Consider the following 14,721-nt stretch of genomic DNA (forward strand, 5'->3'; position numbering starts at 1 on the left):
ACCTTTGTAGCCTGGCTTTGATCCTTACCTGGCCAGGAGACAATTTCAATATTCATGGTGTTATTTTTCTGGTCAACGGATACCTGGGGTGTTGTAGAGTCAGTAGTACTGCTCCCTGTGGTTTTACCATTATCATTTACTGTAGCAGTTGGTGTTGTAGAGTCAGTAGTACTGCTCCCTGTGGTATGAGCATTATTCGGTTCTGCAGTAGTTGGTGTGGTTGTAGTTCTGTGATCACTATCTTCTGTATTGGTTGGCAGACTCTGGTTATCCGAAACAGCAGTGGACGGAGGGAGATCTGAAGCAGTGGTGTCAGTTGTGCCGTTTACAACATTCTCTTCGGTTGCTGGTGTGTTTTGTTTCTCTTCCTCCACTTGGAGCCTCAGACGACTGCTTCCATTGAATCTCAAAGTGCACACTTCATCGTATTTAGGACACTTTATGCTTCCACTCACGTACGAAAGTTTGTCTGTTCCATTTAGTGGAATAATTTCACCCCCCTCCTTTGGGCAATTGTACCATTCACCATCCTTTTTAAGTTGTACCTTAACAACGCCATCATCACTGCAGTCCACTGCCGTGCACATGCCATTTATAGTCACACTTTCTCCCTTGTCGCTATTAAATGTCAGATCATCAGCATCCAAACACCAAGAATTATCTCCATGTAGCCCTGGCCAATAATTAGGGATTCCCCATCTTGTTGCGGTACAGTAAAAGCTGTCATTTAGCTTGAGGATGGGACAGATGGGGTTCCCGTTCTTTCTATTGGATGAAACACATTTTGCCACACCCAAGCGATCGGATGTACAGGAACCTGCTTTGTACGGACTGCAGGATTTACCATCAGCTACGGGCTTGTCCTTCTCTTTACAAGTAGCCTTGAGAAACTCACAACCAGCATGGTATCCCCAACTCATTGGTTCAGACATGTTGAAATTTCCCTTGTAAAATCCCAAATCTTCAAATGATGCAATTGTCAGTGCAGTGTAATATCCAATACCCTCAATCGCTCCAGTGGAAGTATGCATACTCATCAACTCATCCTTTGTGTTGCGCAGATTCCAGTGAGATGTTGTAACCCCTTTAGCTTTATGTTCCAACTCAACTTCTGTTAGCTTGTCACAGTTATAATGTTCCTTTGCCTTTTCCAGTACTTTTTCAGAGTCAATCAACACGCGGTCTTTCTCATGACGGCTACTATCTCTTGTCACTCCACGCCACTTCATCCTTTCGTAGTCAAAACCAAGAGCATGTGCGAGTTGATGTGCAATAAAGCGAACATAAGCTCGTGTAAAATCTGCATGCATTGGATGAATATTCATGGCACCAACCATTGGACGATTAGTTTGACCATCAATAGCACATGTTACAGCCCAGGTTGCAGACGCATAATCATCTCTCGGTCCAGCAGCCACGTACAACAAAAAATCAGCGTCTTGCACATCCTGAGATGTATGGTCACCTGGACTTGTGAAGTTGGAACAAACAGAACTTTCATTGAACTTTGGTACTTTCCAAGGTGTTTTTATCCGCTGAACGAGGAGACGATCAGTGTGCAATTTGATAGCCTCAGGTAGAATTTTGTTGGTGATTGTATTTTTCTTTTTTTCGTCTATAACTTCATAAGGGGCACACGGAACAGTTTCGCCATTCAACATATCCCTGAGCTCTTGTTTCTCTCTTACACAGTACTTATCCTCTTTCAGATTTTCATAGGATACATTGATGCGCAGTGGTTCCCATTTATCATCATTCTCATTACCTTCAGATGTCGCCACGGTGTACGTCTGCCAAGCGCCCTGTCCACTCTTCGGTACTTCTCTCACCACAACGACAGGAGAACCACTCTTCTTTTTGATTTCATCGTAATTACAGGCGTATGCGGGTCCGGCCACAGCACCGCAGATGAACAGTAATAGGACCACTTGGAGGAGTGGATGCCTCATTATGTGTATAGCAAATGTAAACTTGATGGAAAAAAACAATTATTACGACTTGTGTACAGGAGAGAGGTGAGAAAAAATAAAAAATAAAATAAAAACACAGAAAACAATAAAAAAAAAAGAAAAGGTATACAAAACATCACAGAGTGGAAAGAATGGCATTCACACAACAATACAGCAGAGATATTGTTTAACCCATCCCCAAACAAACACTTACATGGTCCCCTTGTGATATTATTATCAATGGCGTCCCACGTACAGCATTGTATGGACTCAATAAGTGAACATTCCATTTCTTTTTGCTTCACTGCGATTGTTTTCCCCCAACCACACCAATAACAGCATTACCAGGAAAAAGAAAGAATAAAAAAAAATGGGACAAACAAACTAGAAGAGAGGTGCAAAATACTCTTAGGTTCCATTAGAGATCATTCACCAATGACCTGGGTGTACCTGAGGAAAAGAGGAGAGTGAAGTAGTCAATTATCAAGAATAATTTATTGCACAACAACCCATGGAATTGTTAATGATGGAAAGAATAAACCACAAGAAATAACAAAAGTGAATATATGAAATACACAGTAAACTACAAACATAGCCACGTCACTATGATTACTCAGAAAAGCAATAAATCCAACACGACTGGAATCAAAATGACACCAATAACATCCATACGATAGTATAACCACAGCCGTAATTAGACGTCAATGGATGAGCGGATGCACTGCTAAAGCATACGCAACAAATAGCAAAATAAAATACGGAATGCCAACAGAAATATACTATTATATTGGAACTAGCAAAGAATCAAACACATGTATACATCGACAGTAATACTCTCAGAAACAACAACAACAACACGATAAATGCAATATCAAGGGTTACACACCATTAACAAGAGCAGCGGCACCTGACTGCAGTCAAATCCAATCACAACAGCTAAAGGACGTAAACAGAGAGATATGTGCGCTCTACACCATCATTCTCAGTGTGCCTATCAAATAGAATCCTTGAGAGACTTGGGGAAGGGTAAAGAAAAAAAAAGCAACACATATAATAAAAAAAAACACTAGCAGAAGAGGTATCAATACTCACAGAAAAACATCAGCACTGAAGTAACCACAGAAAAACATAAACACATAATCTTCTTACCCAGAACATTTTCATTCAATAAAAAAGAAGCCCATTAGAACAAAAAAGAATTCTCCAATCAATTAAAAAAAAAAAAAAAAACAGAGGTGTGCATGCACTTCCCAGTTCCTCTTACACTCGGTATCTGCGTACATTTGTACACCCGAGTTAGAGTACCGTGAAGCTGCACGGTATATATAAGTAGCGTATAAGAATTAATACTCCGAGAAAACAAAAAATCACGGTGTTCGTGTACACACAACCATATATATAGATACAGACATATACATATATAGTCAGAAAAGATTAATAGTTATGCAGTCTCTCAGAAATAAAGTGAAGACCACCTCGAGCCCAAGCAAAAAAAAAAGAAAAAGGGAAGGGAAGGGAATCAATTATTTTTAATGCGTATATAAATTGAAAAAAAAATTATAATATTATATAAGTTAAAATATGCGTGTGGGGCTCTCACAGGGCTACCACCGCAGCAACAACACACACGAGAAGCATAAGAGGTTCAAAGAACGAGAGAGCGATGCTCTTGTCAGCGTTCCCCCCAGTATTGACACCTGTAGGGGTGTTGGTATTTTCCACATTACCGTCAGTTGAGTCGTTCCCCGTGTTATTATCATCTTGTCCATTTTCAATATTAGTTGTGTCGTTCTTATCAGGGGATTCTGGCTTTGATGATTCTATCTCTTCCGATGGAATTTCAGCCTCCGGTGAATTCTCGCCTTGCGATGGTTTTTCTTGCGGTGAATCTTCGGTGTTTGGTGGAACTTCACTTGCACTAGAATTGTTGTTGACCTCTTCATGAGATTCATCACTGGGACCGGTTGTTGTGTCTGTGGGCTGTTTCCCACTGCCCTCTTCCGTTGTCGTTCCATTGCCACTGGGCACCACATCAGTCTCGTTCTTCTCATTTTCCTTCTCCTCATCCTCCTCTTTCACCTCCTCTTCTTCCATCGTCTCTCCGTTTGTAGTGGGTGGCACTTCTGGAGTACCTGGTTCCTTCCCCGTCTCTGTTCCATTGTTGTCATTTTCAGGGGGCACCTCTTCGTTTTCCTCCACAACATCGCCAGGAACAGTTGGGGGAGATGCAGGCGGCTCTTCCTCGTTTGTCTCTCCGTTTTCGTTGTGATTCGGATCTTTGACTACTTCTTCTTTTTTTTCATCGTCGTCATTCACTACAACCTCGCGCGCCTCAAGATCTTGTGTGCCACTGTAATACTTAATTTTTAGGGAATTGGTTTTCGGCATCCCTGTGCACACTTCTTCGTATTTGGGACACTCAATAGTTCCCCCACTGAACACTGAACCGTCCAGTTTAACAGTTGCTTTGTCATCGTTTTCACAATCATGCCACTCCTCCTTATTTTCTTCATAACCCTTGAGTTGTACACTCACTTTCTTCTTCTCATTATCACATTTCACCTTCGCACAAACACCAGCAATGTTAAGGGGGGTGCCGTTTGAATCCTTGAGTTTCAAACCATCTGCTTTTAAACACCGTGAATCTCGTCCGAAAAGACTGCCAGACAACAGAGTCTCATTACCGTCCTCACAGGCAGTACCTATCAAGGGTTTAATGATTGGATAACCATCCATCAAGTCGCCGTCCCACTCAACACTTATATCGCTGAAATATTGGTATCCCGCAGGCGGTACATCCAGGCTGCTTTTCTTTGTTAAACACATACCAAGGGCAAAACGGTCAGAGGTACACTGTAGGATCTCCTTCTTCTCTTCTTTCTTGCAGAACATGTTGGGGTGACTGTTCAACATTTCTTCCTTTTTTTTACCTTTAAGAAACTCACATAGAGATTCATTCCCCCAACTCATCGGTTCTGCCATGGAGAAATTTGCGCTGTAGAAGGGCATTTCATGGAATGTTGCAAGTGTCAATGCAGTGTAATACATGCCGGTAGGTTCACCAATGTACGTACTCATCAATTCATCCTTTGCAATACGACTCCCCCAGTGGGATGGCCAGGCATTATAATTTTCCAAATACAAACCTTTTATTTCACCATTTTCGCAACCGTAATGATTCTTCAGCATGTCGACAGAATTTTTAAATCTCAAAATACGGGGAGTGTTTACACGGACCGAGACTCCTTTAGATTCCAGATAACTGTTGCTGGGTTCTATCATTGTCAAATTGTCCATAAACTCATGTTGAAACCCGAGTCCATGTGCAATCTCATGTGTAGTAAAGCGAATATACTTCCGTGTTGCTTCTATATCCTGCAGGATGAATTTGATGACAGCAGACGTTGGTCTCCCTTCGCCATCTTTACTGCAAATCTTAACGTCTCTAGTACTGGATGTGAGCAAAGCATAAATCACAAAATCAGCATCAGGAATACCTTTCTCTTTATGTCTTTGGGGGATGCCAAAAGCTTCACACTCTTCTGGAAGTTCGGTTACAGTGTCACTTTCGATCTTTAGACTTTCTTTCACCTGTTTCACCTTAAGGCGATCTGCGTGCAATTTTACAGCTTTAGGCAAGACTTTATCCAAAAGAATATCCTTCTTCTCCTTTATCATCATCTTTTTACGCCCATCATCACCACAAAGCTCTTCAAATTCTTCTTCTAACTCTTGAGGGTCGAGAAACTCTTCGTAGTACTCAGGCGGCAATTTGTTTTTTCCGCAAAAGTTCAGCACATCTTCCACACGTTTTGTGTACACAGCAATGCGGATGGGTTGCCAGTCACCTTCTTTCCCATCAGTAGCAGTAGAGACGGTGTATGCCTGTAGACCACTTTGTCCTTTTTGTGGTAACTGCTGCACAACAGTAGCCAAACACCCGCAGCTGCAGTACAACAAGAACAGTGCAGTCCACAGCAGGTGACGCATGGAGTGTTTCTCCATTTTGTAGAGGTGTGAGTGTGTGTGTGTGTGTGTGTTGCTTTGCTAAGGTACACGCAGAGTAAAGAGAAAAAAAAAGAGAGGAAGAAAAGGGAGAGAATGAAAAGTAAGCATGAAGAAATATTATATTGAACCCAGCAGATAATTAAACACATGTATACATCAACAGTAATACTCTTAGAAAGAGAAGAACAGTAGTTATGCCAAAAGTAGAATGAGAAAAGATTTCAATATACCCTCTTGTGGTAGATACATACCAACAGTATCAACAACAATGCACTGTGAGCAGATTTGGTGTTTTATGGTAATTGTAAGAAATGCAGAGAATAATAAATAGTCATAATAATGAGTGCTGTACTGCCTTTAAACAAGTGAAAAAGATAGAAAAAAAAACCATGGAAAGAGCGAATGATAATATGTGTTAAATTTCTCCTTTGCATAGAAAAAGACTGCGTACCTCATGCTTGACTAACCCATCAACTCCACTTGGTACATTTTGCTCATCCATATCAGGAGTAGAAGAGCATAATAAAATAAAAATTATACATCAGAAGAGCCATAAAATAATAGAGGAGAGGATTATATGAAATATTCCATCAGCTATAAAAACACTCCTGTACTAATTATCATACCCACAACACATACATACAGAACGCTATCTATAAGAATATTACTCACATTTCCAAGAGAAAGCAACATGTACAACACACTGCTTTTTAACTCTGTTTATTTAGTATAGATCTCAATTCAGTATCACTCCTCAGTTATTCACTCCCTGCAGTTGTGTACGCCTCCTATTAATACTCTTTCAGTAGGAATGTTTTTCCTTTCACCACAACAGAGATATTAATTTCCACTTGTGTTGTAGTTATCAATAAAAGGCGTAGAACATCTCTGCACTGGGAAATAGCATTGCAATGTATTCCCCAAAGAGAGATTTTTGTTTCATTCCATTTTATCAAAATGTATATTCCAAGAGTTCTTCAATTATTCTTTCTTTTTCCCCTTTCACTTTTTGTTACAATTGATGGGTAGTAGGATCATTGTACCACTACCACTCAATGAGTTCTCGCACCAAATAAAGGAACATTCTCCTCTTCTTCTACCTATGAGAGTCAGGTATCATTTGTGCTATGGAAACTCCCATTAAGGTGTGACCGGTTACTTTTTTCCCCCAAATCATAAACATAACGCGATATTACAGAGATAAAGAAGGAAAGCTTAGAATGGGACACAAGGAAATGTATGTTTCCATTTCTATTGAATGGGATAAAGTGTCATTAGATCAGCAGTGTTAAGAGAGCAGCATCCATGTGTTTCTTCTCTCTCCTGCTTTGATGGGGACTTTAGTTTGTTTGTGCATAGTCTCATCTCCATCATTGATGTGTTACGCACGCAGTCCAATATCTTCTCTCGCACTACATAATTCTCTTTCACAACTACAGTAAAGGCCAACAGATTTCATAAATGAAACCACAAGCCCATAGGAAGTAGGAAGGAAACGAAAAAAAGATAAAAAAAACATTGACAAGAGTGGGGTTTGAACCCACGCCTCCGGAGAGATGACGACCTGAACGTCACGTCTTAGACCACTCGACCATCTTGCCTCTGCAAGAAGGTTAATAGATAAACACGAGAAATGGAAATTTCAGAGAAAAACAGAAAGGAAAGAAAAACAATATTATATATATATTCATAATCTCTCTTTTTTTTATTATGATGACTGAATTGAACTCCTCCCTCTCTTTGCAAAATTTAAAGGTTAATTCCATCCTTAGAGTCCTCCTTGGGAGGAAGTGAAAATAGTAAATCATGCAATAAAGCACACAGAATAAATAATACTGCCGCTATAAGCATGCGCCGATGTTCATAAAACCATTCCTTGTATTCCATGTGACCCCTCCTTTTAATGTCTCCTTCTATAGGAAGAGAAGAATTAAAACAAAAAAAAAATAAGAATAAAGGAGTTAAGAGTCATGACAGGAAGAAAAAGAAAAATGCAGACATTTAGTGTTAATAATAAGTGTAATCTTTTATCCCTTGCAAATTTTTTTCTTTTTTTTTTTTTTNGATGGCTCGATCATCTTCTGATAACTCTTTCCTCTTCATGCAACGACGAATCACTTGATCCACATTCTCTGCAGAAACAGTAATTTGAATGGGATGCCATTCTTCATCAGGAGTATCAGAGACGGTGTATGCCTGTAGACCACTTTCTCCTTTTTGTGGTAACTGCTGCACAACAGCAGCCAAACACCCGCAACTGCAGTACAACAGGAACAGTGCAGTCCACAGGAGGTGACGCATGGAGTGTTTCTCCATTTTGTAGTGGTGTGAGTGTTTTTTTTTTTTTTTTGTTTTTGTGTTGCTTTTCTAGGGTACATGCAGTAAAGAAAAAAAAAGAAGAGAGGAGGGAAAAGGGAGAGAATGAAAGATAAGCATGAAGTGATATTATATTGGATCTAGCAAAGAATTAAACACATGTATACATCGATAGTAATACTCTCAGAAACAACAATAACACAAAAACACGATAAATGCAATATCAAGGGCTACACATTAACAAGAGCAGCGGCACCTACTGCAGTCTAATGGAATTACAACAGCTAAAGGACGTAAACAGTGGTAATGTGTACCACGCAATCATCTTCAGTGTAACTACCTCACGGTATCCTTGAGAGATTTGGGAACAACATCGAAAGACAAAAAAAAGGGGAAAAGAGCAACACTTATAATAAACAATACAAAAAAAACATCAGCAAAGAAACAACTACAGAAAAACATAAACTTCTTACCAAGAACGTTTTCATCAAATAAACAAATAAAAATCCCCAATAATAAAAATCCCAAGTAAATGTATATCGTTCATCCGACACTGTCATCGCTCTCTCACCATATTATGTGTGTACTCTCATGTATGTGGCAACAAACAGTGGGATTCTGCAGAATGTATATTTGATAATTATAAATTTTCAGAAAATGAATTTAAAATCATAGCAATAAATCATTAATAATTAGAAGAAATTTTCCAATGAAATGAAGAATGCTGGAAAAAAAAAGAAAAAAGGACCAAAAATAAAACTCCCAAGTATATTTTTATTCTTCACCTTACACTGCCGTCGCTCTCCCAGCATATATTTGCACTCCACTGTATATGACGACAAACAGTTGGATTCTGCAGAATGCATATATGAAGAATTATAAATTTTCAGAAAATGAATATAAAATCATAGCAATAAATCATAAGCAATTAAAAGAATTTTTCCAATGAAATGAAGAATGCTGAAAAAAAAAAAGAACGGCCAATGTATTGCGGTTTATGGGATTCGTTTCAAAGGACCGTGTTAAGCAAAAGTGTTTATTATTTTGAATATGAATGGATCTCTCATGGAACCATCACAAAACCAACAACACACACAAGAAGTGCAAGAGGGGCCATGTAGGAGACCGTGATGCTGCTGTCAGTACCGAACATAACCGTTACATTTGTATGTTTTAATGTTTCTTCTTTTATTTGGCTTTCAGTTAAGTTCGTCCCGTTCAAAACAGTGCTTGGGGACTGTATTGCGTCTTCAGTGCTGTTGGGATTAGATGTGGATTGAGAAGCAGTAGCATCAGCAATATGACGACGACTTCTCGATGCACGCTGCATGACACTTTGTGTCGCAGTACTGGACTCCTGAGAACTGCCGTTAACACCAGGGGCTGCTGGTACACTTTCCCCTTGTGTATTAGTGGACGTTCCACTCTCAGCATTTACCGACACACCGCTTGCTTCCGAATTACTGCTCGAGTTGCTCTCTTCTTTGGTTTCCTCCTTAGAGTCTTCCTCCCTCTCCTTGGGGTTCACAACTTCTGTATATGAAATGTTAAAAGGTTCGGTTTCCGGTAGCCCGGTGCACACTTCAGCGTATTTGGGGCACACAATAGTTCCACCGCTGAACACTGAACCCTGCAGATCAATAGTATCGCCATCATTTTCGCACACATGCCACGTTTCTTTGCTTTTCTGACCCTTGTACTGCACATGCACCTTGCCATCCTCACACTTCACTTTTGCACAAATGCCTTGAACGGTTACATCATTTCCATTTACATCCTTGATCTGCGGATCCTTTACACTCAGACACCGTGACATCTTGTCCACAATACTTCCAGGCATCAGTGTCTCATTACCATTCTCGCACATGGTCTCTTGAAACGGCTTAATGATTGGACAGCCTTTCATCATATCACTCTGTTCACCAACAATTTCAAAGAACTTGTACTCAGTGGGGATACCATCCTTCTTCGTGTCAACCTTGGAGCAGACACCAAGACCAAAGCGGTCAGAAGTGCACTGTAGTACAGGTTTATCACTTTCCTCGCAGAAGACGTTAGAGGACTTCGAATCTTGGATGATTTCGGTGCACTTTTTTGTAATAAAGTCACAAGTCGATTGATTCCCCCAACTCATCGGTTCTGCCATACTGAAATTAGCTTGGTAGTAGGGCATAGCATGAAATGCTGCAAGTGTCAGATTAGTGTAGTACATGCCAGTGGGTTCACCAGTGTACGGACTCATCAATTCATCCCGTGCGATGCGCCTCTCCCAATATCCGGAATAAGTATTGCCTTTATAATCCAAAATCATTCCCTTGATGTTTTGGCAGTTGTAGTGCTTCTTGGCCTTATCCTTCACAGTGTTACTCTGCACCATCATGAGATAATTTGGTACGCCATTCATAAAGATAGGTGCTGATTCTTTCGTGAGATATTTACTCATATATTCGGTGGTAAATCCAAGTCCAACCGCAATATCGTGTGCAGCCAAACGAATATAATGTCTTGTGGCGACGATCTCCTTCGGGACAAAACTGATGCGGGCAGATGTTGGTCGCTTATTCTCATCTATAGAGCAAACCGCCGAACTTTTACGCTCTGTCCCGAGATTCACGTAAAGCATAAAATCAGCATCGGGAATACCTTCAGTACTATGCTCACTGGGAATAATGAATCCCCAGCAATTGCTCGTAAACCAGCGAACCTCCTCTTCCTGTATCTTCAGATTGCTCTTCAGTGGTTTCACATTAAGGCGATCCCTGTGCAATTTAATCGCTTCAGGGAGGAGATCCTTAAAAAGAGTATTCATCTTCGCTGCTGTCATTTGATTGTCACCGCTACAGAATTCGACGGTAGTATTGGAATCACCCTCCGAACGCTGTTTTATGCATTCCTTCACAACATCCTCAACATATTTTGTATACACAGCAATGCGGATGGGCTCCCATTTCTCTGTAGGAGTATCAGAGACGGTGTACGCCTGTAGAGCACTTTCTCCTTTTTGTGGTAACTGCTGTACAACAGCAGCCAAACATCCGAAGCTGCAGTACAACAGGAACAATGCAGTCCACAGGAGGTGACGCATGGAGTGTTTCTCCATTTTGTAGTGGTGTGAGTGTTTTTTTTTTGTTTTTGTGTTGCTTTGCTAAGGTACAAACAGTAAAGAGAAGAAAGAAAGGAAAGGAGGAAAAGGAAGAGAATGAAAGATAAGCATGAAGTGATATTATATTGGATCTAGCAGAGAATCAAACACATGTATACATCGATAGTAATACTCTCAGAAACAACAACAACAAAAACACAACCACAATAAATGCAATATCAGGGGCACACAGCAATAACAAGAGCAGCAGCACCTACTGCAATCAAATCCAATCTCTACCACTGTTTACATCCTTTAGCTGTTATGTGTGACATAATGTCATTCTCAATGTGTCTATCAAATAGAATCCTTGAGAGACTTGGGGAAGAACAACGAGAGACAAAAGAAGGAAAAAGAGGCAACACATACAATAAACAATACAAGAAATACATCAGTATAGAAACAACCACAGAAAAACATAAACACATAAACCTTCTTACCCAGAACATTTTAATTCAATAAAAAAGAAACCCATTTAAAAAATCCCCAATAATAAAAAACTCAGGTTTATGTCTATTGTTCACCACGACACTGTCATCGCTCTCTCACCATATTATGTGTATACGCTCATGTATATGATAACGAACAGTGGGATTCTGCAGAATGTATATTTGATAATTATAAATTTTCAGAAAATGAATTTAAAATCATAGCAATAAAAAAAAATCATAAACAATTAAAAGAGAATTTTCCAATGAAATGAAGAATGCTGAAAAAAAAAAAGAAAAGAAGAAAAAAAAAGAACGGCCAATGTATTGCGGTTTATGGAATTCATTTCAAAGGGCCGTGTTAAGCAAAAGTGTTTATTATTCTGAATAAAAATGAAGCTCTCATGGAACCATCACAAAACCAACAACACCCACAAGAAGTGCAAGAGGGGCCATGTAGGAAACCATGATGCTGCTGTCAGCACCGAACATAACCGTTACATTTGTATGTTTTAGTGTTTCTTCTTTTATTTGCCTCTCAGTGAGTGTTGTCCCCTTCAAAACAGCGTTTTGGGACTGTATTGCGTCTTCAGTGCCGTTGGGATTAGATGTGGATTGAGAAGTAGTAGCATCATCAATATGACGACGACTTCTCGATGCACGCCGTCCTTTCTCCACGGCAGTTTCAGTGTTGGTGGAATTTTTCTCTGTATGTTGTATGACACTTTGTGTTGCAGTACTGGACTCCTGAGAACTGCCGTTAACACCAAGGACTGCTGGTACACTTTCCACTTGGTTATTACTGGACGTTTCAACCCTAGTATCTGTACCTGCGTCATTGTTTGGCTTCGACCCTGCGCTCGAGTTGCTCTGTTCATTGGCTTCCTCCTCTTCCTTCTTCTCTTTGTTCTTTTGGGGTTCCACGTATTCCTCATACTCAACAGTGGGGGGATCAGTTTCCGGCAGTTTCGTGCATACTTCTTCGTATTTGGGGCACACAATAGTTCCACCGCTGAACACTGAACCATGCAGATTAATAGTGCCCTTCTCCGTGCACTCCTCCCATTTTTCTTTCCCATTGTGTTCCTTGTTCCCCTTGTAATGCACAAGTACCTTGCCATTCTCACACTTCACTTTTGCACAAATGCCTTGAACTGTCACTCCATTTCCATTTACATCCTTGATCTGCGGATCCTTTACATTCAGACACCGTGACATCTTGTCCACAATGCTGCCAGGCATCAGTGTCTCATTACCATCCTCGCACATGGTCTCTCGAAACGGCTTGATGACGGAGAAGTCATTAAACAGATCACCCCTTCCAATCCCGGCAGCTTTTTCAAAGTAGTGGTATTCCTCTGAGATAGCTTTAGGAGGAGTATCCTTCTTGGAACAGACTCCAAGAGCAAAACGGTCAGATGTACACTGCAACCCTTGTTTTTCACCAGTGCAAAACATGTTGGGATTTTCCCTAGTTATTTTATCTCGTTGTTCAGCTTTATCTTTTCCAACAAAGTTACAGCCCAATTGTTTCCCCCAACTCATGGGTTCTGCCATGCTGAAATTGGCTCGGTAGTAGGGCATATCATCAAAAGCTCCAAGTGTTAGATTAGTGTAGAACATCCCGGAGGAGTCAGCAGTGTACGGACTCATCAGTTCGTCCTTTGCAATGTGCCATCCCCAGTGGTTGGAAACGGAAGGTCCTCTTTGAGTTAGATACATTACATCGAATGCTGGGCAGTTGTAATGCTTCTTCGCCTCAACTCCCGCTCTACCATTGACTTTCACACGGTTTCCATCATATTTGCCATAAAAAATGCCACCATTAGTTGCCTTGTGACGCGACAACATACGTCCATAAGTTAATCCAAGTCCATGCGCAATTTTGTGAGCAGCGTAGCGAACAACTTTTCTTGCATTCTCAATCTCTTTCGGCTGAAACGTGATGTAAGCAGAAATCGGTCGATTGGAATAGATAGGATCCTCAGCACATATTTTCACGTCTTGTCTCGATGCAGCAAGACCCACAAAAAGCACAAAATCAGCATCATTGAATCCCCTGTTTTCGAATCTCTCACCAACAACAACATCAGTGCACTTATCTTTAAAGGATCCCATCAGCACCTTCTTTGTCACAAATTTGCCATCCCCCCGTTGAACCATGAGACGATCTCTGTGTAGTTTAATTGCAGCGGGAAGGATTTCCCTCAGCAGGAGATTCCGCTTTGCCCACGTTATCCCATTCTCGTCATCGCACAGCACTTTATTATCCTCTTCAGTCTCTTTCATCTCGATGGCTCGATCATCTTCTGATAACTCTTTCCTCTTCATGCAACGACGAATCACTTGATCCACATTCTCTGCAGAAACAGTAATTTGAATGGGATACCAATTCTCATCTTTAGTAGAGACGGTGTACGCCTGTAGAGCACTTTCTCCTTTTTGTGGTAACTGCTGTACAACAGCAGCCAAACACCCGCAGCTGCAGTACAACAGGAACAATGCAGTCCACAGGAGGTGACGCATGGAGTGTTTCTCCATTTCTTAATAGCGTGAGTAGTGTGTGTTAGTTTGTGTGTTGCTTTGCCAAGGTATACGCAGTTAAGAGAAAAAAGAAAGGAAAGGGAGAGAATGAAAGGTAAGCATGAAGTGATATTATATTAGATCCAGCAGAGAATTAAACACATGTATACATCGATAGTAATACTCTCAGAAACACCAACAACAACAAAAACACTGACAAAGTATCAACGCATTCCATTTGTAACATCAGATACTTTAAAAGGAAAATGTAACCAAAAAGATTCTCTTGTTTGCCAGTGTTAAGAAAAACATTTAAGTGAAAAGTTACTGGAGTGAAACGAATCGACCCTCTCCA

General features: G+C 40.5%; 5 protein-coding genes across 5 annotated transcripts; all 5 read right to left on the reverse strand.

Moving 5' to 3' along the window:
• Positions 1-2: 2 nt before the first annotated feature.
• Positions 3-1,949, reverse strand: TM35_000121000 (surface protease GP63; the record flags this gene model as incomplete). Its single annotated transcript, XM_029025075.1, has 1 exon — positions 3-1,949. A coding segment is annotated over one exon (1,947 nt), but the record flags the coding sequence as incomplete, so codon positions are not given.
• A 1,596-nt stretch (positions 1,950-3,545) lies between these two features.
• TM35_000121010 (putative surface protease GP63) lies at positions 3,546-5,954 on the reverse strand (the record flags this gene model as incomplete). The annotated part of the gene is made up of 1 exon (XM_029025076.1): positions 3,546-5,954. The coding sequence occupies one exon, from the start codon at positions 5,952-5,954 to the stop codon at positions 3,546-3,548; it is 2,409 nt and encodes an 802-aa protein (XP_028883392.1).
• A 2,010-nt stretch (positions 5,955-7,964) lies between these two features.
• Positions 7,965-8,273, reverse strand: TM35_000121020 (uncharacterized protein; the record flags this gene model as incomplete). Its single annotated transcript, XM_029025077.1, has 1 exon — positions 7,965-8,273. One exon carries the CDS (start codon positions 8,271-8,273, stop codon positions 7,965-7,967), a length of 309 nt encoding a protein of 102 aa, XP_028883393.1.
• A 1,063-nt stretch (positions 8,274-9,336) lies between these two features.
• Positions 9,337-11,373, reverse strand: TM35_000121030 (surface protease GP63; the record flags this gene model as incomplete). The annotated part of the gene is made up of 1 exon (XM_029025078.1): positions 9,337-11,373. One exon carries the CDS (start codon positions 11,371-11,373, stop codon positions 9,337-9,339), a length of 2,037 nt encoding a protein of 678 aa, XP_028883394.1.
• An 872-nt stretch (positions 11,374-12,245) lies between these two features.
• Positions 12,246-14,384, reverse strand: TM35_000121040 (surface protease GP63; the record flags this gene model as incomplete). Its single annotated transcript, XM_029025079.1, has 1 exon — positions 12,246-14,384. One exon carries the CDS (start codon positions 14,382-14,384, stop codon positions 12,246-12,248), a length of 2,139 nt encoding a protein of 712 aa, XP_028883395.1.
• Between the last annotated feature and the right edge of the window lie 337 nt (positions 14,385-14,721).

The sequence above is a fragment of the Trypanosoma theileri genome (assembly GCF_002087225.1).
Source record: "Trypanosoma theileri isolate Edinburgh chromosome Unknown TM35_Tth_12_V1, whole genome shotgun sequence".
In the NCBI taxonomy this organism is placed as follows: Eukaryota; Euglenozoa; class Kinetoplastea; order Trypanosomatida; family Trypanosomatidae; genus Trypanosoma; species Trypanosoma theileri.